Below are 27,995 nucleotides of genomic sequence, written 5' to 3' on the forward strand. Positions count from 1 at the left end.
CCTGCAGCCAAGTGCCAGAAGAACAACATAACACGCACCACGACACAATATGACACAAACCACACATAACACACATCTGGCATTCACAGAGTCCTGTCTATCAGCACAAGAGTATTGATGGTGCAATTATGGGAAGAAACAGATGGAGCCTTACCCTTAACACTATGCCCAATGTGATTCTTCCCCAGTCTCTGTGTGTCATTCGTAATAACAAATCATGGATAATTTCAATGCAAAACGTTTATTGTTTAATTTCACCTATACAGATTCTTGCTTATGCGGTGGCACCAAGGACTAGCAACACATGATTTATTCTTACCCAATCCACCAAAACCTTCGGTAACAAATCTCAAATTATGTCTCATCATTATGCTCCTGGAAATGAACACGATCTAATTGCAAAAAAGGCAACTTTAAAGATTTTTCCAAATGTTTAACAGATGGCGCCATCTGAACAGCTTCCCTACTATCAGGATATCTTCCTTATAAGTCATTGTAGTCATATATGAAGAAAAAGAAGAAGAAGAAGAAGAAGAACTCTTTATTGCATACAAATTTAATACATTTTATTACGGTAAAGGCTAATACAATTAGCCTTTACCGTAATAAAATAATAAACAAGGATGAGATAGGAGAAAAAACAATATTATAACTAATTATACAAGTGTAGGATTAAACATTGGAAAACAAATGAAGAATTTACATATGAATATATATACACAACAGCATGTTATCATGTTAAATTATTTTCCAGGGAGCAGTCCTTTTACACTGCTGGAATCATCTGAGCAGACGCAGAAAGTTGGAATGCTGTAGTGATGGATCCATGGTAGCGATGTACAGGTCATTGGGAGCAGGTTCTAATGTCCTGTGACGTGGTCCTGAGAAGGAAGTCGATGCAGTACGTTGTGCCTATATTTTTTATTCAATGCGAACTTGTAGAGGTCACCATCCAAGGAGTATATGTACTGCAGCATTTGCACGGGTAAGAACCGATCAGATAACTTTAACCGGTTTGGGGTGGCCTGAAGGATTGGATTGGCCCGAAGGCTTGGGACCGGGATCCTCCAACCGCAGTTAGCCTAAAAGTCTGGTTCCAAAATAATGCCAACGATCATTTTTACAGCAAAGACGAGTCTTCTCTCTCATGGATAATGGCAGGAAGATGTCTGAAGTTTAGAGTTGCTGCCATCTGGGTGGTCCTTGGTGCAGGAGGAAGCCGAAATTTCCATATGGCCCACTTCAATAGCCACGATTCGCCCAAAAAAATCCGTCTCAGATGCGTTGTGGAAGTTCAGGTCCAGACTTCTGCGCCATAAAGCACGACCGGATAGATACATGTCTTAATATACCTGCACCCAACTGCCTGGTCGTGGACATGCATAAGTTGTTGCTTAAACATACACCGGAGTCGACAGAACTTTATTTGCAGATGGTCTATTTGTGGCAGAAAGGAGAGCTTCTGGTCAAAAATAACGCCCAGATCGGTGTGTTGTTGCTGAACACCAGAAATCACAGATCCACTTATATTGGGTTGCACCCACCATCGTTGGGTTCCATTTGAGCGAGAAAGTCAACTGTCTCGACTTCTCAGGATTGATTTGAAGGCCAAAACCAGAGAGGAAGGCCTCGAGGTTTTGGATTTTCTGTACGATTAAGGCATTTGTGTAGTCAGCAGTGTCTCCAGGGTTGATAACAATGAACAGCTTTATATAATCAGCGAAGGTGATAACATCAGTTCGGCCCGTCACGAAAGGCAGAAGAACAGCTGAGAACAAGATACCAGAGAGGACCCCACCTTATGGGACTCCAGCTGTAACAGTTCTGGTGTAACGCCGATTGGCATCGGAAACAATAATAATCCCGTTATCAGTCCCGCATTTGATAGGTTCTATCCGTTACTCGCCACGGATAGAACCTATCAAATGCGGGATTCTTGTTTTAATTAACGTTCATTGTACAACAACATCTATCTGGCTACATCCTCCTGACTGTCCCCTATGAGATTTCTGATTGTAACCTCCGCTCTGACTAGGCTACATGAACAACGAATGCTGGTTAAATATACAGTACTTTTTTACCGTATCTCACTTCTCAGTTCATTATTCTTGAATGTCCTTTCTATATAGTTGATATTTTTTTTCATATTATTATTATTATTTATTATTTTTGTTTTATTTTATATATATATATTTTTTTTAAATTTGTTATTTATTTAATTTTTGCTCATATCATCGGATTGGGCTCCCAGTAGTACGGATCTGATGGCATCCTGATTCTGTTCATCTAAAGGGGACATACTATAACACGAAGACATTATGCGAGGGATTTCAATACAGCACTCATCGACAGAATATTTGGGGTGACTTCAAAGTCATTGGAATATGCAAGGAGGGTTCAGAAAACAAATTTTGTTTTGTATGCCTATGAGACAGCTTTTCTACCGAAAAAAACATGGGAGGGGTGAGTACGATTTCATCAAGACATCATACATGACTAGCCTCAAAGGAGCATATATGAGCCAGGAACGAGTAGTGTGCAGTACATTCCATTAGTAGAACCAATCAGATTACTTCGCATGTACCTAGTCTCTAACCACTGCAATTTGCAGAACTGAAGCCTTTCGTGCTGATTGCCCTTTCTTTCCCTTCACCAATCTCGTTGCCCTTCTCTGCACCAGTGCCAGCAGATCTACATCCTTCTAAAGTGACGCCTCGAGACCTGAAATATGAAAATTGTTCATACAATTAGTTCATAAAATATAAAAATTGTATCCTTCCATATGAAAATTTAACTTCATATAATGATGAGTTTTATGAAAGTAATGATTCATTACTTAAGGATTTCATTACTAAGTGAGGAATTTCCAAAGAAAACTGACAGTTGAAAGAGGGAATCTTTTTAGGGCCCCTCAACTCCTACAAGATGAAAACTGAAAAATTCCTCTCTCTATATTAGAATGGCATTTAAAGGAATGGAATGCTGTATGTCGCTGAAATTTCATTTCTTGCATTCGTATTTAAACCTTGGTTCCGTATATTGCGCCGTATATAATATGCTAGTAAACTGCGTGCGTCATGTGGTCGATTTGCTGTTTGCCGGACAAAAATCCTGAGTTTCTAGGGGAAAAACCATGCTACTCTCGACCCGTCCGATTAATTCAATCATTGTGAAAAAAGACCCATAAAATTCCTCGAGTCATTGACTGGTTTTGAAATCAGGTACTTTCCCCCTCGGTGGAGGAAGGCTCACCAATTGTGCTACCCATGAGAGCTTGCGTCAATGGAAAATCGCTACCAAGGTTTCTGGAATGAACGTATGAATAAGCAAGGATCCTGGAATGTCAGGTGACACATGTCGATGTTGCCACCTGGCCTCAGAAACGATCCAACACATTACCACAAGATGCACGGTAATCACCCAGACAGAGTGCATTCGTAGACACGACCAGGTAACCAGGCTAATACAGCAGAGGCTAGCGAGAAACTACCACTTTATCAAAGGTACGGACCCCAGGTCGTACTAGAGACCCCCCCCCACCCACGAGCTGTACCTTGACCATACCATAATAACAGACAAGACAATCTCGCACAACAGACTGGACATAACCCTTGTCTACAAGAAGGTAAAAGCTACCTGTCTGATCGAAATATCAGTGCCCAACACCAGCAACCTCTAGAAAACCAACGAGTAAAAGATCAAGAAATACACGGACCTAAAATAGGAGATCAAAGCGATGTGGCATATGGAACAAATAGCGACCATTCCGATCATCGTGTCAATCACCGGCATGGTACCAAAAAACCCTACATAACAGCCTAGCAGCAATAGGTCTCTCAGAGAACACACACAAGGAACTCCAGGAAGTCGCAATCCTGAACATCTGTAGAATAGTCAGAAAGTTCCTTGACCATGGTAACACCAGACATCACAACCACCCTGTGCACTTGGTACCAGTACCTGTCATGGGGCGAACCCCTTATCAGGGAGAAATAATATAAAAACGATAATAACAATAACAGTAATAAAGACCAGATAATCAACACCAAGAACTACAAGAAATATATCGCTAACGACCTCGGATGACAGATGACACATGTCGACGATGCGACACCAGAAACAATCCAGGACATCGCCACACGACGCAGAGAGATCAATCACCCAAACAGAGTACACTCACAGACAAAACCAGGTGGCCAGGGTAATACATTAGAAGGTAACGCAAAAATACCAGCTGATCAAAGAAAGTTTACCATATTACAAATACGAGCCACAGGCTGTAGTAGAGATTCATATGCAGAGACTCTCCTGGGACCGTGACATAATAAAGGACAAGACGATACTGCATAACAGACCAGACATAACCCTCATCGACAAGAAGGAAATGGTTGCCTACCTGAATGACATAGCAGTGCTCAACACCAGCAACTTCCAGAAAACATGCGAGGAAAAGGTCAGAAAGTACTCAGATGTAAGGCAGGAAGTGAAAGATATGTCGCATATGGAACAGGTAATGACTATCTCGATTGGCATGGTGCCAAATAGCCTCCATAAGATACTAGTAGCAATTGGCTTCCCAGGAAGCACTTACATGGAACCCTACAAAGTCGTGATGCTGAACAACTGTAGGATAGTAAGAGAGTTCCTCGACTAACAGTAATAACAGTAGGAACATGAGGGAGGCAATAAAACTTCACCTAGATGCTACCATAAATAAGGGGAAGCCCTTCCGTAGAAGCAAATCAGAGGACGCCATCGACTCACTCAATCTGATCAATTAGCTCAACCATATAATTAGGTTCGCGGCTCAGCCAGAATCCACTACACCAACGGAATTCTCAATCAATCCAATTTCAACAGGCTCCTTAAATTCAGTTCAGCTCACCAAATATCAGCTGATTGATGCAATAAATAGTTTAGCACCTACGACCGCATCCGGCGCCGTCGGGATTCCTCAGTTTATTTTGAAATGCCTGAGTACATTTATTGTTGATCCCATTCTGTCGTTATTCAACAAAATCCTTCATCAAAAATTCTTCCCTCTTATGTGGCATGTCTATCTAGTAAGACCGCTGCCAAAAATACACTCTGCTTCTCAGTCCAGTCACTTCCGTCCTATTGCTTCTGCATCAAGCCTATTAAAGCTCTTTGAGAAATCTCTTCTGAAAACGTTAACCACCGCTGATCAGCCACCAGCCACCACATCAGCCACCGCTGATCTACTATGCCATCCGGTCAAGATCCACCGCTACAAATCTAGTCCCCACCACTACCAAGATCCTCGAGGCATTTGAGCACGGTTCGGAAATGACCGTTACTTATATCGACGTCCAGGCAATATTTGATTCCGTATGTGTTCACACGTTGGCAAGACTACTACGTGAGTATTGCCTCATTGGCAGAGACGTGCTCTGGTTTATTCAGACAATGCTTGAGAATAGGACTATTATTGTTCGCGATATCAATCGACGCTACACCAGAACTATTACAGCTGGAGTCCCACAAGGTGGGGTCCTCTGTGGTATCTTGTTCTCTGCTGTTCTTCTGCCATTTGTGATGGGTCGAACTGATATCATCACCTTCGCTGATGATATAAAGCTGTTCACTGCTATCAACCCTGGAGACAGTGCTGCCTATACAAATGCCTTAATCTTACAGAAAATCCAGAACCTCGAGGCCTACCTCTCCGGTTTCGGCCTTCACATCAATCCTGAGAAGTCGAAACAGTTGACCTCACTCAAACGCAACCAAACATAGGAGAATCTGCGATTTCTGGTGTTCAGCAACACACCGATCTGGCGTTATTTTTGACCAGAAGCTCCTTTCTACCACACATAGACCATCTGCAAATAAAGTTCTGTCGACTCCGGTGGATGTTTAAGCAACAACTTATGCATGTCCATGACCAGGCCGTTGGGTGCAGATATATTAAGACATGTGTCTATCCGGTCATACTTTATGGCGCAGAAGTCTGGACCTCAACTGCCACAACGCATCTGAGATGGATTTTTGCGGGCGAATTTTGGCTATTGAAATGGGCCATATGGAAATTTCGGTTTCCCCCTGCGCCAAGAACCACACAGATGTCGGCAGCTATAAACATCAGACGTCTTCCTGCGTTATCCATGAGAGAAGACTCGTGTTTGCTGTAAAAATGATGGTTGGCATTATTTCATAACCAGACTTCTGGGCTAACTGCAGATGTAGAATCCCAGTACCAAGCCTCGGGCCAATCCAGTCCTTCAGGCCACCCCAAACCGGTTAAAGTTATCCGATCGGTTCTTACCCGTGCAAATGCTGCAGCACATACACTCCTTGGATGGCGACCTTTACAAGTTCGCATTGAATAAAAAGTATAGGCAGAACTTACTGCATCGACTTCCTTCTCAGGAACACGTCACAGGACATTAGAACCTGCTCCCAAGGACCTGTCCGTCACTGCCATGGATCCATCATTACAGTGTTCCAACTTTCTGCGCCTGCTCGGATGACTCTAGCACTGTAAAAGGACTGCTCCCTGGAGAATAATTTAACTTGATAACATGCTGTTGTGTATATATTTTCATATGTAAATTTTTCAATTTTTTTTCCAATGTTTAATCCTACACTTGTATAATTAGCAATAATATTGTTTTTTTTTTCTCCTATCTCATCCTTGTTTATTATATTGTATTAGTCTTTACTGTAAACCCCTGGCTTTTGGTTGTGAAGGGTACTTACGGCGTGTGCCTTTTGTATGCAATTAAGAGTTCTTTTCTTCTTCTTCTTCTTCTTCTTCAATAATAACAGTAACTGGACACAACCAACCACCTCATGCACTTGGTACCAGGAGCGGAAAAAATCCCATAAAAGTAGAAAAAAAAAGTTTTTAAATAATAATAAAACAAAGTCAATTCGACACTGATACCCCTCTTAGAGGCAACCATGCAAAATGGATGACCACCATCAAAGTCGAGAACATCACGACAATGACCTCCATCAAGACTACATAAATTAGATGGCTTCCAACCCTTGGCTCACGAATGGAAAGCTCTCCCCCGAGAACGAAGAACTTATGCTCGCCATCGAAGACCAGGCAATAAACACCATGTACTACAGAAAATACATCGCCAAGGACCACTGAATAACAGATGAGAAGTCGACGATGCCATGTGGCTCCAGAAACAATCCAGCACATCGCAAGATGCAGGGTTATCACGTAGTCAGAACTCATAGACAAGACCAGGTGGCCAGGGTAATACATCAGAAGCTACTACAAAAATACCAGCTGATCAAACAAAATTTACCATATTATAAGTACGAACCTCTACTCACAGACCATAGTGGGACCGAGTCATAATAATGGAAAAGATGATCCAGCCCAACAGACCAGAAATAAGCCTCATTGACAGGAAGGAAATGACTACATGCTTGCTCGACATAGCGATGCCCAACACCAGCAACCGCCAGAAAACATACGAGGAGAAGATCAGGAAGTACTCAGACCTAAGACAGGAAGCCAAAGATATGTTGTGTGGAACAAGTTACGACCATCCCGATGATCGTGTTAGCCACCGGCATGGTGCCAAAGAGCCATCATAAGAACATAGCAACAATTGGCCTCCTAGAGAACGCTAACATGGAATTCCAGAAAGCTGCGATCCCGAACGCCTGTAGGACAGTAAGGGAGTTCCTCGAAAAATAGCAATAATAACAATAATCAAAGTAACCAAACACAACCAACAGTTATAATAACAATAATAGTAACCGGACACAGCCAATCACCATATGTACAATAAAAGGACAGATTTCATGAGATACCTGGTTCCTGGGCAATGAAACACTGTAACCCCTCTCGTTAGTGGATGAACCCACCGCTTGGCAGGTATATAGGTTCACTGCATCACTGCATTCACGTAGACGGTAATTACGATGTCAGTATGGATAAAGGTCGTGAGTTAACCGACTTTGAAAGAGGGATGATAGTGGGTGCCCGACGCATGGGTTACTCTATCGCGGAGGTGGTACAGAAATTGCACTATCCCCATTCGACAGTATCAAAAAGTGTATAGGGAATACGCTATTTCCAGAATAACATCTCATCATGGACAGCGCTGTGGGCGGTCCCACAGCGCTGTCCATGATGAAAGGTGATGGATGAACGTGACCGTCGACGTCTTTCTCGCATTGTTTCAGCCAACCGGAGAGCGACAGTGGCACAAATCACCGCCGACTTCAACGAGGGAGGTGCCAGAAACGTCTCCGCCAAGTCCATCAGGTGATCATTAGCCGCAATAGATTATGGGAGCCACTGATCCACCAGATTCCCGTTGCTTACACCACGACACAGGACTAGGCGCCTCCGTAGCCAGGTGGGCAGGAGCAGCAGTGCGTAGCACATGCTTCTTGATTAGACCAGGGTTCGAGCCCGTGACCTCCAAATACGAAGGATGCGGAAAGGTCAGTGAATGACCACCGCATATCCCCGGAGCAATATGGCCTTAGTTGCTAATGCTCCTATAAAAACCAAATAACAAATAAACATAGACATTGGACACTACGCCTCAACTGGGCGGAAGAATATCGGCACTGGACTTTGAATGATTGGAGTCAGGTCTCCTGGTCCCATGAGTCCCGTTTTCAGTTATTTAGAGCGGACGGGAGAGTGCGTATCTGGCGGAAACCGCACGAAGCTATGCACCCGTCATGTCAACAAGGAACTGTTCGGGCAGGTGGACGTTGGTAATGGTCTTGGGCGTGTTCAACTAGCACACGTTGGGACCTCTGGAACGCCTAGACTTATCTCTGAACGTTCCGGGTTACGTATATATCCTTGTAGACTATCTGCATTCTTTCATGGTCATCGTGCACCTATAGGGCAATGAACTCTTCCAGCAGGACAATGCGCCTCCCCACAGAGCCGTGTTTCGAAGAATGCTGTGGAAGGGTCCATTCGAGCTTTGGATCCTCCGTCTAGGAATGGACAGCGGTGCGGCAAGCATGGATGGAAATCTGGTGGAACGCTTTCGTGAACTGGTGGTCTCAATGCCTCGCCGTGTGACTTATCCGGGAGAAAGGTGGGCCTACTCATTACTAGGTAGGTCTACTAAGATTTCTGTCCACTCAGTGTACTTCGTATGTAATGCGTGGGGAAAAAAAAGAACTCATAAAGGAGAAAAAGTTTTTTGTAATAATAATTTACAATTAATTATTGATTTATCAGCAGTCGTATTACAAAATCTGCACATATTTTTTTTTATCTGCACAAATCTGCAGATAAAAAAAAAAAAATCGAAAAAATGTTCGAAATCAGTACGCAGAACTTCTTTAAAAGAGTTTGTTTAATCTTTGACCAATGTTATTTATTTATGTGGAAGAAGAAAACATTTCATCGAATTGTTCATTACAACTTTTGTGTTTGCTTAGCTAACTTCTTTCTTCTTTCTTCCCCCCCCCCCTTTTTAATGATATTTATTATAGTAGCAGAGGCCCCATTATATTAACTTTCAATGCTTTCTGGTGATAGTGCATCTTGTTTATGTTCAACGTGATTACCAGGGCATAATTTATTGGGCACAGATGGCTTGACAATTCTATCATTGTTTTCAGACTTTTTTTTTTTTTTTTTTTTTTCTAACGTGTTTTCAAGTTTACTTAACACTAAGCTTAAGAAATAGTGGAGATGAAGGACAGCATATGCCCGGTACAGCACAATAAGAAAGTTGTTCCGACATCTGCACCACATAAATAATGTTTATGTGTAAGACTTGAAAGACTTCTGTTTATTTGATTTCCAAACAAACAGAAGGTTGAAATTAAGGCAAAGCCAGAGTAGTAGGAAACTTCTACGTAAGTCATATTTCTTTATCATAATATAAATCAAAGTTGGCAGAATGTTATTATGGAATGTTTTCAATCTGGGCTGCACACAAAGAGTCAAATAAATAAGTAAAGTAAATGAAAATTGCATTACCCGTACAAATAGCTCAATTATATACTACTGTACCAAAATATTAGAGAAACGTACCTAACAGCACTTAAATTTACTTTTAGCGGTGTTTAAAGTGGCAATTCTGCATAGAGTTCACTGAGCAATGTACACAGGCTGCCAGGATGGCACATGTAGGTGATTATCCCATTGTATATGGCAATGGTCAGGCCACATTTTAGGAAGTATGTAGAGTTGCTGGAATGAGTACAGAGAAGGGCAACGAGATTGCTGAGAGGAACAAAGGGGTTCTCTTACCAAGAAAGGCTTCAGTTCTACAAATTGCAGCGTCTGGAAACCTAGGCACCTGCGGGGAGTTTGATTCAGGTGTTTAAGGTTATGAATGGATTGAGCAAGCTCAATGCCGATGGGATGGGATTCTTCCTCTTGCTAAGACCACACACACACACGTGAGGGGACACAAATCGAAATTGAGGTAGTATGTTGCAGAATAGATGTGCGGAAGTTTGCTTTTAGCCGGCGTTTGGTTGAGTGCTGGAACAAGGAAGAACTAGACAAACCATTGGATGGAATGAATAAGTGAAATGGGAGGTGCCTTTTTTTTTTTTTTTTTTTTGGCTGATGGAGCCCATATATTCTTGATGGGATTGAAATACCATCCATTATAGATGCTGCAATATCGTTTAAGAGTTCTGTATAATATTTGCACCCTATTATGGGGTGTACATGGTCCATAAGAATATTCAGATACACCTTCCAGAATAATGGAAGGAGCCAGAAAGTGCTTAAATTAATAAAGAAAAATCTTACCCCATTTTTAAAAGTATGCCAGTTAATTTGATGTGGGAAAATTTTGAGAATAAAAATGCAGAATAAAAAGAATAAAAATCCTGGAGTTACTTATAAGCTGGGAGGAATGGAGTTAATAGTGGTTCAGGAGTAAAAACAATTAGGGGTTACGAGTATAGCTCACCTGGAAAAAAGAAAATTTAACATCATTTCAACTGCAAGTTATTTCAGTTATCATAAAAAAAGAACATTAATACTTATTACACTATTTCGGTTTATCGGTCAGATTACCTGACTTTGATTTCAATATAGCGTCATGTAATCTGATCGATAAACCGAAATAGTGTAATGAAGTATTAATCTTTTTTATGACAATTGAAATAATTTGTAGTTGAAATAATGTATCTTAAATTCAAGTTCAAGCTCCGCACAATTGGTAGGTGTAGTAAAATTATCACATTTAGTGTTTTTCATTTCATAGTACAGACCTTTTTTTTTTTTTTTTTTTTTATCATTCTAGCAATTTCAGGGATATATGTATTTCGAGTTTAACAGATAATCGGATTCAGGCACCTTACCCACATATAGTCTGGTTGCTTCCCCACGATAATGCGCCATCTCGTTCGTCGGGTACTTGTACAGCATTTTTTTTGGCCAAACCAAACAGAATTACTCAAGTTCAACAATTCCTGTATTCGTCAGATATGGCTCCATGTGATTTTTCTTCTGCTTTCTAGACTGGGTGGGCGAAGGAATCCCGAAATGACATCAATTTATTATGACGTACGAACAATAAAGGGTAATATGGCGGTTCACCTTTCCTTGATTTCGAAATCGGCATTCAGAAGTACCGAGAAAATCATTGGGCTAAGTGCTTTTGCCTCAGAAAGACGCAATTCTATTTCGAAGGGGATTAAGTTGCCCGCCCTATAAATATGCATATTTTCACTATATCATAGCAAATTAAGTTTAATGTTTCTGTTTGTAAGGTTATACACCTGGAGAACAGAAATCCTGGAGTTACTTATAAGCTGGGAGGAATGGAGTTAATAGTGGTTCAGGAGTAAAAACAATTAGGGGTTCCGATTCAGCCAGACATATTATAGGAGGGCACATGGTGTTCTATGATATACACTGATGGTGTTCTATACACACATGGTGTTCTATGATATACCTGATGGTGTTCTATACACACATGGTGTTCTATGATATACACTGATGAGCCAAAACATTAGGACCACCCCTGTCTCCACGAGTGGAAGCATTCCACAGCACCTTGGAGTGTCGTCACTGACTGGCGCAGAATGTATAAAGAGGGCACGATAGTGCCTGTCACTTCGTCATATCGAAGCCATTGCAGTAGGGAAAAGAAAGGATCTGACGGATTTTGAACAGGGAATGATTTGCGGGGGCTAGGAAAGCGGGGACCAGCATCTCAGCAACCACAGGCATTGTAGGCTTTCGAGGGCGGCCGTACCGAAGGTGTGGCAGAAATGGTTCGACAACGTGCAGGGACTCGGAGACCACCAATGACAGTTGAGGTGAACAGTGGTTGACAAGTACTGTCCGGGACAACAGACGGCCCAATGGCCCACCATCCCTCCATTAACAGCAGACAACCAGAGCGCACAGAGAAATGTTTCTGAGAACACCATCCAACAGACTCCCCTGGTCACCAAATGCCCCCGACATCGATCACAATGAATATTTGTCAGATACGGTAGAACGTAGCATTCACCAGTCCACGTGAGTGCCTCTCTCCCTTCACGAACTCCGGGACGTCCTTCTGTCCAGGATACCTAAGGACACCTTCCGTGGTCTTGTGGAGTCGATGTCACGCCGGTATAAGCGGTTATCACAGCGAAAGGAGACCTAACACGCTGTTAGTTAGGTGGTCATAATGTTTTGGTGCATGAGTGTATAGGAAGAACCAGGGAGGACACAAATACAAGATTTTGGGAAGTACCAGAAGTCAGGATCTCAGATAGTTTACTTTCAGGCAGCACGTTGTAGATCATTGGTATGAATTGCCTTGCAGTAAAAAAACAAATCTGAATAATTGTAATATTGAATGCACTAGGGTAGCTACCCTTTTTCGGGCCCGGAGGCAAAGAACATGTTCGGGCCCCTACTTAATTAATGAAAATTGCAAAAACAGGAGACAGCCAAAGACGCCGGGCCCCTAAAGGGCCCGGAGGCAATTGCCTTGCCTGCCTACATGGTAGCTACGCCACTGATTGGATGTAAACAAATATGAAGTGGAACCAACTGAAAAGTAATGGTTGTCATTGGATTAATCCTAATGGGTTAGAAGGAATAATGATATTCCGGAGAGAAATATATGTACTTTTCCCTCCGAAATTGGGGTGTCGAGATTCAGTTATCAAAGAGAAAGATGGGATTTTTAATTCTAATAGACAGCTGCAGTTTTAAGATATATACACTCATAAGAAAAAACATTATGACGACCGCTGTCTCCACGAGTGTATGCATCCCACAGCACCTAGAAGTCATGACTTCATAGAGAGGCGCATTATATATAGTGATGGCCCGGATAATTCCTGCCATTTCGAAGCAAGAGAAGGACCTGACGGAGTTTGAACGGGGAATGATTTGCAGCTCTAGGAAACGTGGCGGGAATGGTTAGAACAAGGCAACACCACCACCCAACTTTCCAGGACGGAGTGACTACCACTGGTTGACAGTCGAAGTGAACGGCGCGGCTGGCATGTGTTCTTTCTCTCTCTCTCTCTCCCTGCTATCATGTCTGGACAAAATTGCAGACACTTTCAAATTTAATCCTACCTTGCGACTTTTTCCCAACATTGCACTGTACTTGTTAAGTACAGTGCAATGTTGGGAAAATGTCCTCAGATCTCCTACTTTTAATATCATTAGTGCCAACGTGTACAACAGTATCGCCCTTCGTGCCCTTAAGAAATCTTATCTGCTCTAACATCATCTACTTTTTCCCCTGGCAAACATACCCTGGTTGTAATCCACTTCTCCTTTTTGCACAATAGACGTATAATAACAATGCATTAATAATTATAATAATACTCTTTTAATATTATTTCACGTGAGATTACTTACTCTATTGATTCATAATATTAAGGGGAGGGGGAATTGCATCGGATGCGAAGTGCCCAAGTCCCGACACCTAGGAACATATAGTTACTGGTGGGAGAAGTCTAAACACCAGCCATGAATCAGTTCCCCCCTCCCCAGGATATCTACAGCCCTTCAGGAAAATAAGTCTTTCCTCTAAATTTGAAAATGAATCAAATTTCTGTGTACGCCTCTGGTTTTCAAAATATCAGACAAGATTTTTAAGCATACAAAACTTGTCCCCCTTGTGTTAAACGAAGCAACTAATGAAAACATTATTCTATCCGCATCACCTTTTAGAGCGTTCCTTGTTTGATATGCTTGTCTTGTTGACTACTCGATATTATAAATGCACAAATTCAAAACATGAACTGAGAAAATATTTGGCGAATTTGAAAATTTCCGAAAACATAGTAGAACGTCATACCACACTGTTTTCATAACAAAAAAAAAAAAAAAAAGTGCAAAACTTACAGATAAAATTTTTAAAGTTTTTAATGCCCACAAACTTTGTTGTCTAATATAGGATATTCTGAAAAGGATATTTTACAAGGAATCAAAAAGGCCAACGGAACGAAGTTAACTTCGACTTCCAAATAATGAAAGCATCTGTTTACGACAAAACATGCAGTAGCTCTGGGACTTATTTTCAAAAGGCTTATGAATTAAGGTAATGAATGCACATATTTTGTTTGCATCACTGAAATTTAGTTTCCTGCGCTAATCTAATAAAATTTATAAAAGAGAAAGTTATATAATAGGTGGAAATACATCACCAGAATAATTTAACGATAATACGGCGATACACTCATGATCCAAAATATTATGACCACCAAACGGTGACAGTGATACACTCATGATCCAAAATATTATGACCACCAATCTAATAGCGTGTTGAGTTGCCTTTCGCCGTGATAAACGCTTGCACCAAGCGCGCATCGACCTCATGAGACCGTGGAAGCTGTCCTGAGTGTCTTGGAGTTCGGCAAATTCGCCAGCCCTGGCTGATGCTGCATTCCACCACATCCCACAAATTTTCGATGGATTGATGTCAGGGGAATTTGGCTGGCACGGAAGCACACGAAATGCTTGGACATGATCCTAGAACTATATTCTGTACAATGCGGGCCTTGTGACACGGGGCGTTGTCTTGTTGAAAGAGTCCAGTGCCATCTGCATAATCGGTCATCATCCAAAGCAAAACGTGATCCAAAACAATGCTATGGTCGGATCTGGCGGTGAAGATGTTTTCAATGAGGATGAGGAGAACCAGCCATATCTATGAAAACATCCCCCAAAACCACGATACCACTGTCGCTAGCCTGTTTTTGTCTACTGTCTGGTTGCAGCTTCCCCTGCTCCCCATCGAATACTCACCCATCCACATGATGGGGGCACCTCCGTAGCCAGGTGGGAAGGAGCAGCAGTGCATAGCACACGCTTCTTGATTAGACTGGGGTTCGAGCCCGTCACCACCAAATATGGAGCATGCGGAAAGGTCAGGGAATGACCACCGCATATCCCGGAGCAATATGGCCTTAGTTGCTAATGCTCCTAAAAACCAAATAACAACAACATCCACATGATGGAGCTGGAACCTGGATTCAGCAGACAAGGCAACTCTTTTCCAGTCCAAGAACCACCATTCTTGGAGACTGGTCCACACCCACTGCAGGCAGAGGTGTCAATGATGGTCAGTCAGCATAGCACATAAACAGGTCGTCTACTCAGTAGGCCAATTCGCAATGCTGTCCACTGGATGATGTACTCGGAAAGGTTTCTCTGAGCACCCTGGTTGTAGTCTGCTGTTAATTGTGGGATCGTGATCTGTGTTTCCTGGACAGGACGTACCGTCGTACACCTAGACTGTCAACCAGTGGTGGTCTCTCTGTATTGGAACTTTGGGTGGTTGTGTGTCATTCTTCAGATTATTCCCACCATACTGTGGCAGCCCTTGAACAGCCGACAATGCCTGAGGTTGCTAAAATTATGGCTTACATCGTCCTAGCCCAGAAAATCAATCCCCTTTCAAACTCTGTCAGGCCTGTGTCTTTCATTTTCCCATTGCACAGGCTTTGTACTGATAAACTGTTGTTGTTGTTGTTGTTATTTGGTTTTTAGGAGCATTAGCAACTAAGGCTATATTGCTCCGGGAATATGCGGTGGTCATCCCTGACCTTTCCGCATCCTCCGTATTTGGTGGTCACGGGTTCAAACCCCGGTCTAATCAAGAAGCGTGTGCCACGCACTGCTGCTCCTGCCCACGGAGACGCCCACTGAGAGGTCACTATATATGCTTCGCCGATCGCTGACTTAATTCTAGGCAGAGTGGAATGCTTCCACTCGTGTTGTGAAGAAAGGGATGGCCATAATGTTTTGGCTCGTGAGCGTTTATGATAGGGACAATTGTAATCAAACCAACTTATACGATCATATGACCAACAATCTATAGCTCACCAGCTACTAGTTCTAGCAGTTCTATAAGTTGAATTGTGGCGATTCCAATCATAATTTAAAAAATGTTATAGAAAATGGAATTTTCTTTTGTTATATTCATATTTTAAATAAATCATTGGAATAAATAATTATATACACTCAGTGATCTTTGAATTATGATCACCCTATACATAATGGACTATCCTGCATAGCTCGCAGTATAAAAAGCCAAATTGCTTCCTATGGTAGAGCAGTGGTAATTTTCATGTGCTCCTACAAGTCAAAGTGATAAAGTAGCAGTTATGGGAAATAGTAAAGATATCACAAAGTTTCAACAGGACGATTGTGGGAGCTGGTGCGTTGGGTGCTTCCATATTGGAAACCGCATCTTGTCGGTTGCTCACGGCCCACTGTAGTTAAGGTACACAAAGGATGGTGTGAAACGTGTTAAATCACCTCCTGCTGACAGAAATATAAAGAATTACGCAAGGTGGCTTTTCGTGGTAAGCGAAGGTTGCAGAGTGTAAAGTGTGTTTAGGGTCAGGCGGCACCAGAGGTTTCCCCCGTCTCCGCGTAGTTTACATTGTGGGTGAACCATTGACTGGAAAAGCCAGAGATTCAAAAGTGTATGGACTTTGTATATGTGTGATGCCTTGTACCGTTGTTAATCTGGTCATTTAGCCGCCAGACCCCTACTGAGGCCCGACATTGTCCCACTTTCGCCCCGTGGAGGCAGACCAGGTACTCACTAGTATATAGTTCACTCTGGCAGGTCCTGCCACCTAATTTCCTGAGATTTCAGTGGCTAGGACCTAAAAAAAAAAAAAAAAAAAAAAAAAATATCGCGTATGCGTCGCGGGGAGCGCTAGAAGTCCAAAATGTTGGGCAAAATTAATTTATATTGGTGATTTTAGATTGTCTGGGGCATGTTCACGTTGCTGTCAGATAGAGTGGGGTGAAGGCTGAAGACTGGGGGACAGATAGACAGAAATATGGAGCCAAAAGGAAGGCAACTCCAGTTTACAGTGGGGCATGCCCATGCCCCACCAGAGGGAAGAAATAGGGTGGCAGGGGGGAAGGGGACAGCAAACTGTCGCCTCCCCGCTCTGCCAGGAACAGGTAAGCCAGTGAGCCAAAGAAGGGAGCTGGCTCAGGTTGCCAATGTGGCCTGTGTGCATGAGTGGGAGCAAACCAGACCGTAGGGTCAGGTCCACACCATCCAGAAAAACCTGAGGCCCAGCAGAGGCGATTCAATGTTGGTTTGGCTGAATAGGTTGTGCAAAATGTCACAGTTGGGAGTCATTCATGGGACTGTTGTCCCGTCCGGTAGTCAATGTTCTGGGAAGTGGAGTTTTGTCACTTCTCATAAGAGTTCCAGTTTTGTCTTGCATGAAGGATCAAGCAGTGAAACCTGACATCTGGTTGCGGGTCTCTGAGAAGCTTTGTTTGACACATCTATTTGAAGTTTGCAGGCAGAGGAATGGTCAAGCGTCTAGCATACAGGTTCTGGGCAAACTTGGTGAATGCTATATATGAGGCTTCATCTTCCAGTAAGTAGTGTTCCCGGTTTTTGGGATTAAGGCGCACTTAGATGATTAATTCAACACGAAGATCTTCATAAAATTCGCAGTCATACATCTGGTGTCCCCAGGTCTCCACAGAGCCACATGCACACATTGGGTTGTTTTCGAGTCCGAGAAGGTGTAATTTGTGGCGGATCGCTCCATGTCCTGTTAGGAGATATGTGCTGTACAATCCAAGGCAAAGCCATACCGGATACTGTGGGTATATTTGTTGTAGATCGGGGAGGAACCTCCGCGTGACTTCCCCTTTTGTGGAGGTCGTCCAGCGCTGCTGCCATACTGATCGCAAATAGATCTGGAGTCTTTTCTTCTCCACTGTCCGATTTGCAGTTGGGTCTGTGGTGTGATCCTGGAAGGTAGTTGGATTTCCGCGTCTAAGCTGCTGTAACATGCCTAGGCGAATCACTTCAACATCAAGAGGGAGGGTCCCAGTGAGTACTTGCAGTGCATGAGTAGATACAGTGTGGCACGCTCTGGTGAGGGTTAATAAAATCGGTCGGTGAATGATGTTGAGTAGCCGACGATTTACCGCCGTAGAAGCCTTATGGTGCCAGACACCAGAAGCATATGCAATCGCAGGGATAATGGCTGCTTTGTAAAGTATTGCTAAGGTTCTTCTTTTCAGCCCCCATTCGCGGCGGGTAATCCTGGCAAGCATGGCAGCGTAATTTTTCATTTCCTTCTGGATGTATTTTAAGTGGGGTGTAAATGATAAATTTCGGTCCAGGATCACTCCTAGGTACTTGAGTTCTGTGGCCAACTTGATCGTTCTGTTGTAGATTTTTATCTGCGGTGGTCTGGTAGGAGAAGGTTGCAGAGTGTTGTATAGGCTGAACGACAGGCCATTGTGCAACAGTTGACATCAATACAATATGGGAATACAAGAACATCACAAATAATGATGCGCCACACTCCCAGACTTATGGAGTTCCACAGCAGACGACCCAAGAAACACCATTTTCTCACCGCTGATGATTGTCAAAGCAACACGAGTCCATGGACCCATCATGTACGGTGCCCACTATATTCAGATTGTGGTAGTTGCTTAATATGGGGCATGTTTTGTAGGCAAGAACTCCGGCTCCTGTTGCGTATGGACAAATGTTTCACTGGTGAGATCTACTGACAGCTCTTAGGAGAACATGTGAATCCTGCCATGTTGCATTTTTTCCTGGACAGAAACGGGATCTTCCAAGATGATAATGTGCTGTAGATCAGGCCTTCACTGTGCAGAATGGTTTGAGGAAGACAGTGAAGATATCACACATCTTGATTAGCCTCCAAATTCGCCTCATCTCAATTCAATTGAACTCCTGTGGGATGTTTTGGAATGGGAAGTGAGGCAAGTAATCTATTCTGACACTAAGCATAGTTGCAGATCCCTACAGACGTGTTCAGACATCTGGTGGAGTAGCAGCTGTTATCCTTGAGAATGGTGGCCCCTACATAATAACACAGTATTAGGTAGGTGGTCATAATTCAGTGATCACTTAGTGTGTATATACAGTATACACCGATGAGCCAAAAGATTATGACCAGCGTTATGCAAATAGAAGCAGCTGCAGGTGAACTATGACGCATGCACAGTCTGAACACAGTAAAAAAACACTTGATACTGAGCTCCGTTAATCAGTGTTACTTTTGTTCTTCAGATGGGAAAGGCAGTGGACTTAAGCGAGTTTCACAAAGTCCAAATTGTAATGGCCAGACTGGGTCAGAGCATATCAAAAATGGCACGGTCGGTGGGGTGCTCAGTCAGCCGTGGTTAGTACCCACCGAAAGTGGTCAGAGGAGGGAAAATCCCGAACTGCCGGCAAGCTGTTGGTTCATCAATGCTCAATATGAATGGCTCATCGATGCTCAAGGTGAGCGAAGGCTCTCCCGGATGGTATGTAGCAACAGAAGGGCGACTGTGGTGCAACTAGCTGGTAATTGGAATGCTGGTGATGGGAGTAATGTGTCACAACATACAGTACATCAAACCCTGTTGAAAATGGGGCTGCATAGCCGCAGGCCACTCCGAGTGCCCATGCTAACCACGGTTCCCGGCAACAGTGCCTACAATGGGCACGTGAGTGTCAAAACTGGACCACAGCGTCATGCTTTGGGCAATGTTCTGCTGGGATACCCTGGGTCCAGTCATCCATGCACTGAGCCCCTCTGACATCTATCACCTACCTAAACATCATTGCTGACCAGGTACACACTTTCATGGCAATGGTCGTCCCCTCTGGCAGTGCCATCTTTCAGCAGAATAATACGTCATGCCACACTGCCCGGATTGTTCAAGACTGGTTCGCAGAACATGAGGAAGACTTCCAGGTATTGCCCTGACCTCCAAATTCTGCAGACATCAATCTCATTGAGCATGTGTTTCGTGTTGGAACAGCAACTCCGATCTGCTGCACCCGAGGAAAAACCTTGTAACGGTGCCTAATTCATATCATATCTGTCATATTCGTATTGCATATATGCAGTAGCGCATCTAGAATTTCGGATTGCAAGATTAACCCAAAGAAAATTATTAACAACTTAAAAAGCGCTCGCAAATTTACCCGTGACCCACAGAAAAGCATCTGCACTCTGCAGAAGCATTAAAAGAAAGCATTTTTAAAATTTTGAGTTGTAAAATGGATAGAAAGAAAGTAGAAATTTGATATTGAATGTTAAATGTAAAACATATTTCATTAGCATTAGCAGAGGCATACGATGCAAGAAAGCAAGCTTATGCAGCAAAAAAAAAACAAAACCCTCCCATCTCACCCCTCCATTCGTTCCAAATGCCTATCCAACTCAGCCTTAAATTTATTTAAGCTATCAATTTCCACAACAAAAGATGGCAGTCTTCCACCAATCAACTACCCACTGGCTAAAGGTAAATTTCCGCACATCTATTCTACAACTGTCTTTCCTCAATTTGAATCTGTGGCCCCCCTCAGGTTCTTAAACTGAGCAAGAGGAAGAATCCCATCAGCATTCAGCTTGCTCAAGCCATTCAGGGCCTTATACACCTCAATCAGATCACCTCGCAGGTGCCTACTCTCCAGGTGCTGCAATTTGCAGAAGTTAAGCCTTTCTTGGTAAGAGCACCCCTTTGTTCCTCTCACCAATTTTGTTGCTCTTTTGAATGGTGCCTATTTTAGACAGTGCTTGTGGTAAGTGCTCACTTGTCCACCCTTACCACCAATCCTGTTCCTCGTATTCACTTTCAGATGTATGCAGGACTTTCTCCAGCCTTATGGTACTTCTTTCCGTGTTCAAGAAAGGAATCCTGTTGGAAAAAACCCAAACAACTCTTCGGTGCATTTTCTGACAACCTTAAATTAAAACTCTGTGTGTGTGCTGTTAGCCTCGATTCAGTTTCAGAGAACTTAAGTCAATGCCATAAAGGAAAACTGAACTGGTGATTCGACAGAGACTGAAATATCCAATTCTATATGAAATGATGCTCTCCTGAGTCAAGTCCTAGGACTGGAATTTTCAATGTAAAATGCTGTTGTTCCATAGAAAGTAGTCTTACTGTGGGATTTAATTGCAAGGGGAACTGGGATATGTTATAATAAAAACTTATATAACAGAACCACAGTATGAGTATCAGGTGAGAAAATTGATGATGTGATTAACTTGTTGTCAACTTTAGTACAGGACAAGACTGGGAAATGAGCCATAAAGAATTTGTATTTGTCAAATTATAAATATGCAATCTTAAAGTCAGACCTGTGCAAATGGGGTGCATTGGATGGGCCACATCAGGGGCCCTCGACAAAGGGAACCCCGATCGAGGAAGTCATCAAACTCTCAACATAAATGAGATCCTTAACCCCTTTTGCATCCGGTTACCAAGTACCTCTGCACAGCCCTGCTTAAAGTACATAGCATGCCATTTAATTTTTTGAACATATCCTTGAGGTGACCTTTCTCTGAGAAGGCATTCTTCTAATACACCCTGCATGTTTCCCATGATGCAGTGTAGTATCTCCAGAGAAATTTCGGCAATTTTTCCATGAATCCTTTCTTTCTCTCAGCTTTTCAGTATTATTGTGCGAACAATGAGAGTAAACCTTACTTTTCAGATTCACCCATAACAAAATTCACATGCTCGCAGGTGTGGTTACCCTGGAGGCCAAGAAATATCACCATTTTTAATACCAACCATTCCGTGGGTATTAAAAAAGCAGTTGGTTGGTTGTTGTAGGGCTTTAGGCCATATTGAGCAGTATATAATGTCTGTAAATTGCATGTGTGCTGCAATCAATTTGCTGTTTTCTGGGCAAAAAAACCATGCTACACTTGCCTGAGACCATTTAACTCAGCCACATTGTGAAAAAGACCCTCGTGTCATTAACAGGATTTGAACTGAGGTCTTTTCCAGCAAGGTGTGGGCAGGATGCTGATTACACCAAGTGTGCTACCCATTAGGCTTGAGGAATCCCAGTAGCTAGTTCATCAGCTAAAAAAAAGTCGCAATCGCGTTAGCATAGCGGCCTGATGTGACTCTTTAGTTATCCATTGCTAATTTTTAGTAAGTAGTAATTAAAACATACAAACTAAATACTAATAACGACATACGAACTGGGTGGAACTTCACTTGGTAGTGAAATTAATAATGAAGAATGAAATACCCCTTTGTTCCTCTTACCAGTCTTATCTCCCTTCTCTGTGAAAGAAAATTATTGATTTCATGATTGGTGTATACACAAGTTTACATTTAGTTTCTTGGTGACTGAGTTTCAATATTAGTAAATGCAAAGTGCAGTATTCGGATAGCAGAAATCTCAAAACAATATACCAACTGGGTGGAACCATAGTTAGTAGTGATGAATGAAATACTTTTGTTCCCGTCACCAATCTTGTTGCTTTTCTCTGCACCCATTCCAGCCCTACATTTCTTCTAAAATTAGGCTTTAAGCAGGCTTGTATGCAATACTCTAGATGTGGCCTAACTATTGATTACAATGGGATAATTGCCTCCTTATCCCTGCTGGCAAAATTCCTATATATCATTGACTACTTGGTCCCTTGTTTTTGTTATTTGTTGACGATACAAAGTTTGAGAGGGTGGTAAATGAGATTAACCAAGGCATGCTGCTTCAACAAGACTTAGAGTATTCAGTTGGTTTTAAAGATTGCAATTAAAGCACAATATTGGGGAAATGTATGTAAGGTTTGCCAATATTGATATTCAGTATCAGTATTGGCAAATGATGCAAGGAAACAAGCAAGCTTATACAGCATTAGCCAAAAAAAACCCGACATTATTTTTCCATATCATCTAATAATTTGTCTAATTCTCCCTTAAATTTATGGATGGAAGTTTGTTGCATACCAGCTAAAAGTAAGCTTTAGCACATCACTTGAGAAATGATAAATTTAAGACAGTTGTCAATGAAAAAGGACTTAGCAGCAACCGAGAGAGAGAGAGAGAGAGAGATGTTTTACAAGTTGCAAAGTCTCGAGACTGGAGATCTGTTCAGAGAGTTGCTCAAGTACTTTTTTAGCCAATGAATTATTAACTTTTAGACCAACTTGCCACCTAATCACAGAACCAGAAACTAATGCAAATTTAAGAAAGGACTGGTCAGATATCAGGATGTGTTTTATTTTTATTATTTTTATTTTTTTAAAGAACAAAGCTAATTAACTTAACTCTGGTTTTTGGATCATTTTCCTTTATTAATAAAAACTATTCTCTTTATAATCATAAGCTGCTGTATTTAGCATTCACCTGAGTTTGAGCCTTGGTCAACTTAAATGATATACAGGAATTTTATACGGGAATGATATACAAGTATATTTCTAGCAGGGATAAGGAGGTGATTATCCCCTTGTATAAGGCAATGGTCAGGCCACACCTCGAGTACTGTATACAGGTCTGGAGGCCTCATTTTAAGAAGGATGTAGAGCTATTGGAACAAGTACAGAGAAGGGCAACAAGATTAGTGAATGGAACAAAGGGTTGCTCTTACAAAGAAAGGCTTAAGTTTTGCAAATTACAGTGTCTGGAGACTAGGCACCTGCAAGGTGATCTGATTGAAGTGTATAAAGCCTTGAATGGTTTGAGCATGCTCAGTGCTGATGGGATTCTTCCTCTTGCTCAGAATAATCACCTGAGAGGGCATAAATTTAAATTGAGGAAAGGCAGATGTAGGATAGATGTGCGGAAGTTTGCCTTTAGCCTGCGGGTAGTTGGTTAGTGGAACAGACTTCCATCCTTTATTGTGGAAGTTGATAGCCTAAATAAATTTAACGCTGAGCTGGACAGGTATTTGGAATGAACGAAGGGGTGAAATGGGAAAAAAATGAAATTTTTTTTTTTTTTGGCTGATGCTGCATAAGCTTGCTTTCTTGCATCATATGCCTCTACTAATACTAAAATGTGTGCATGTGCACGTGAATGCTACTGTAATCCGATATCTACAACTTGGCTATAGTAAGACTAATACTAATGATGATAAGAAAGTAGTCTGAAAGATCTCAAGGAACACCGAGAGTATGTGTGTTAATGTTTTGAGAAACCACAAATTTACGAGTTATGTATAATGAACTTGAGAAAAAATTTAGGGTACCCACATAGCACCTTAGTGTGTGTGGAATAAAAACTTCCAACTGAAAAACATTGGAATCACTTAATCTTTTAAATTCCCCTGAAACAAAGTAGCAAGATAAAAACAAAGGAAAACCGTGTACTATTTATAATCTACTATAATAAGTATAAGTTCTGTTGTTTTTACTTTTCAGTAGAAACAACAGAACAAAATCTTTATTTTTAATTTCTGGATACATGTCTGCAATTTTCGTAGAAGGCTATGGGCACCCGGAACGACATTCCAGCAAGTCTTTTTACTGTAGTCTTCACACAGCTGAGAAGTAATTATTGCAAGCTGCTGATCTGTACCACCTGAATAGCAAGCCATTTTAAATGTGTGTGTAATTTATGAACATGTAAAGATAATAATCTTTTACCTTTACATTTTCATTTAACTGTATAATCTTTTTTCTACATTACAGAAAGTTCTTGGAAATCTCCCTTCTCCCTCTAAAAACCTATAGGAAATCATTAAAATTTCTTCTAAAATGCATGGATAAAAATATTGATAAAAATAAAAACACTTTTATTGTCAATATTTCTTATTTACAATATATGATCTATGATATCAGTGATACTAGATACTATGTCCTCAGATGGTATTTGTTTGGTTTTCACAACATCAGTAACTTCATTTTCTAATACAAGAAGTGAATTCCATCCTGCTGCTCTAGCTGCCAAATAATCTAGTTCAATGTTGTCTCCAATGTGGAGCGCTCTCTTAGCTTCAATTTTCTGAACACAATTTAGAGCTATGTCAAAAATTTGTTGACTGGGTTTCTCGCATTTCATATCATAAGAAGTCAGAACAAAGTTAAAATAATCTCTCAGTTCAAAGTTATTTAAAATCGTTTCTAAACGGCCATCAAAGTTAGAAATGATCCCTATCAATATACCTGATGTCTGCAATTTTTGTAGAAGGCTATGGGCACCTGGAACGACATTCCAGAAAGTCTTTTTACTGTAGTCTTCATACAGCTGAGAAGCAATTTTTGCAAGCTGCTGATCTGTACCACCTGAATAGCCAGCCATTTTAAATGTTTGTGTAACTATTTCTGTCCACCACCATTCTGATGTTAAGCCTTCCGTTGCACCAAAAGCAGGATGTGATTTGCATAAAGACTTCCAAATTTCCTTGAATGAATCTTTAAGTTTTGATGGATCTGACTGAATTCCATACTGTTTTGCCATAATAGCATATTGTTCTCCTACAGGTATTTTAAGTTTTAGTAGGGTGTTGGTGACATCAAATGTTACTAAGGAAAACCGAGCTGAAGACATTGTAGCAAGAACACAGAATGTCTTATATGAATATCAAGCACTGAAAAAAATAATAAAAGACATTAATCACATGCCATTCTATTTAAATTGTTATTGAGAAAGAAGCTTTGTTTAAAATTTTTACTTGTCCCCAAATATGTAGTGGACGTTAAATTTTTGAGACTTTTAAAAACAGCCACCAAAGGCCATAGATAAAAAGTTGTAAAAAATGGTGTAGCAACTAAATTAAATGCCCTGGGTACAGGATATCTTTATATTGTCATAAATTATGACAATATATTTATATATTTTTACATTTATGTATAATTTATATTTATATCATAATTTCTTTCTTTTATTTCTTTACTCTTTTCTATACATCTTCATTTTACTTCTTATATGTCTATTTCTTCTCATCTATTTTACTCTCACTTGTATATATATCACTTATATTCATTATGGCCATTGGGTGCTTTCTGTCTGTCAGTGGCCCTTGTCCATAAATCTCCCTTCCTTTTTTCCCTTTATACAGGGTGTCTCAAAAATATTGGTACAAACGTTTAGGGGAGGTAGGTAACATCTAAAGGAATGTGAATCGCATAGGAACCCATAACCAGAAATGTCACAGGAAAGTAGTAGCAGAGGCACAAGAAGCAAAAATGACACAAGACAGTAATTAGTGGCAAACATTTATTTGACATAATATTAACAATGGAGTACGAGATGGGTGCATTTCATGATGTTACAACAGATGCTCGAAGGTTCCACCATGAAAAACAATGCATGCGTAACACCAACGCAGCATGGATTGGCGGACACGGTCGAACACACCTGGAGTTTCTTCGACAGTAACAGCAGCGCAGACGAGTCTCGCCACAAGATCCATTTCTATCTCCACAGATGATTCATACACGATAGATTTGAGGGCCCCCCCCCCCACAGAAAGAAATCAAGGATTGATAAATCAGATGAGCGTGGGGGCCAAACAACGGGTCCACCATGGCCAATCCATCGACGTTCAGAACACCTGTTCAAATGGTCATGAACACACCTTCCATAATGGGCAGGTGCCCCGTCATGTTGAAACCACACGTTGCGTCTCACATTTGCTGGAACATCGTCAAGTAACCCTGGCAGAACTTGTTCAAGAAAGATCAGATATTTAGCAGAGTTCATGTGGGATGGTAACAGGTATGGGCCAACTAAGCAGTCACCGACCATACCTGCCCACACATTTATTGCAAAGCGATGTTGTGCCGCATGGGGGCACACACCATGTGGGTTGTCGTGAGCCCACACATGAACATTGTGCTGATTGAATAAGCCTTCCCGAGTGAAATAAGCTTCATCCGTTAACAAAATATAGGCTGGAAAATTCAAGTCTTGAACACTTTCTTGGAGAAACCACTGCGCAAAAGCCACATGTGCAGGATGATCTTGGGAGAGCAGTAACTGAACCCTTTAGAGATTAAAGGGGTGTAAGGAATCGTCGTGCCAGACACACTGTACACTGCAAAGAGACACTCCTAAGGCAGAGGCAATGGCACGTGTGCTGGTAGTAGGATTATTCTGGACGGTTCAACACACTTTCTTCCATAGCGGGAGTTTGTGCCGAATGTGGTCTGCCCGCACTACTCCCATTACCTCTAAATGACCCATAATCGTACAAATTTTGATGCACACACAGAAACAAACAGTGGTCCAGTAAGTCTGTCTGTCTGGGAAGCGTTCTCCATAAATTCGTTGAGCGGCTCGTCCATTGCCCTCTGCTAATCCATACACTAGGTGCATGTCTGCCAGCTCACAGTTCATATATCAATGCATGCTCTTCGTGTAGCGACTACTGCTTGAATGGCACCTCCATAGCCAGGTGGGTAGGAGCAGCAGTGCATAGCACACGCTTCTTGATCAGACCGGGGTTCGAGCCCGTGACCACCAAATATGGAGGATGCGGAAAGGTCAGGAAATGACCACCACATATCCCCGGAGCAATATGGCCTTAGTTGCTAATGCGCCTAAAAACCAAATAACAACAACAACAACTGCTTGAATGAGTAAACCAGAAATTTTCCCTCTTGCGAACTGATGAACAGTGCCACCTACTGACTTACGGTGAAGTTTCCGGTTATGGGTTCCCATGCGATTCACATTCATTTAGATGTTACCTACCTCCCCTAAACGTTTGTACCAATATTTCTGAGACACCCTGTATAATATTTTGTTTATATATGCCTCTCCACACATACAGATGCACAGCATATGTCCTTTGGTGGCTGTTTCAACGGACCAAAACTTTTGGCTTTAC

The 27,995-nt window shown here is 41.8% G+C and overlaps 1 protein-coding gene across 1 annotated transcript; it reads right to left on the reverse strand.

Moving 5' to 3' along the window:
- Positions 1–24,976: 24,976 nt before the first annotated feature.
- On the reverse strand, positions 24,977–25,711 carry LOC150087762 (haloacid dehalogenase-like hydrolase domain-containing protein 3). Its single transcript, XM_090369868.1, has one exon. It carries the CDS (start codon positions 25,709–25,711, stop codon positions 24,977–24,979), a length of 735 nt encoding a protein of 244 aa, XP_090225994.1.
- Positions 25,712–27,995: the final 2,284 nt, after the last annotated feature.

This window comes from Mastigoproctus giganteus, chromosome 3 (assembly GCF_048544385.1).
Source record: "Mastigoproctus giganteus isolate SK-2022 chromosome 3, ASM4854438v1, whole genome shotgun sequence".
Taxonomy (NCBI): domain Eukaryota; kingdom Metazoa; phylum Arthropoda; class Arachnida; order Uropygi; family Thelyphonidae; genus Mastigoproctus; species Mastigoproctus giganteus.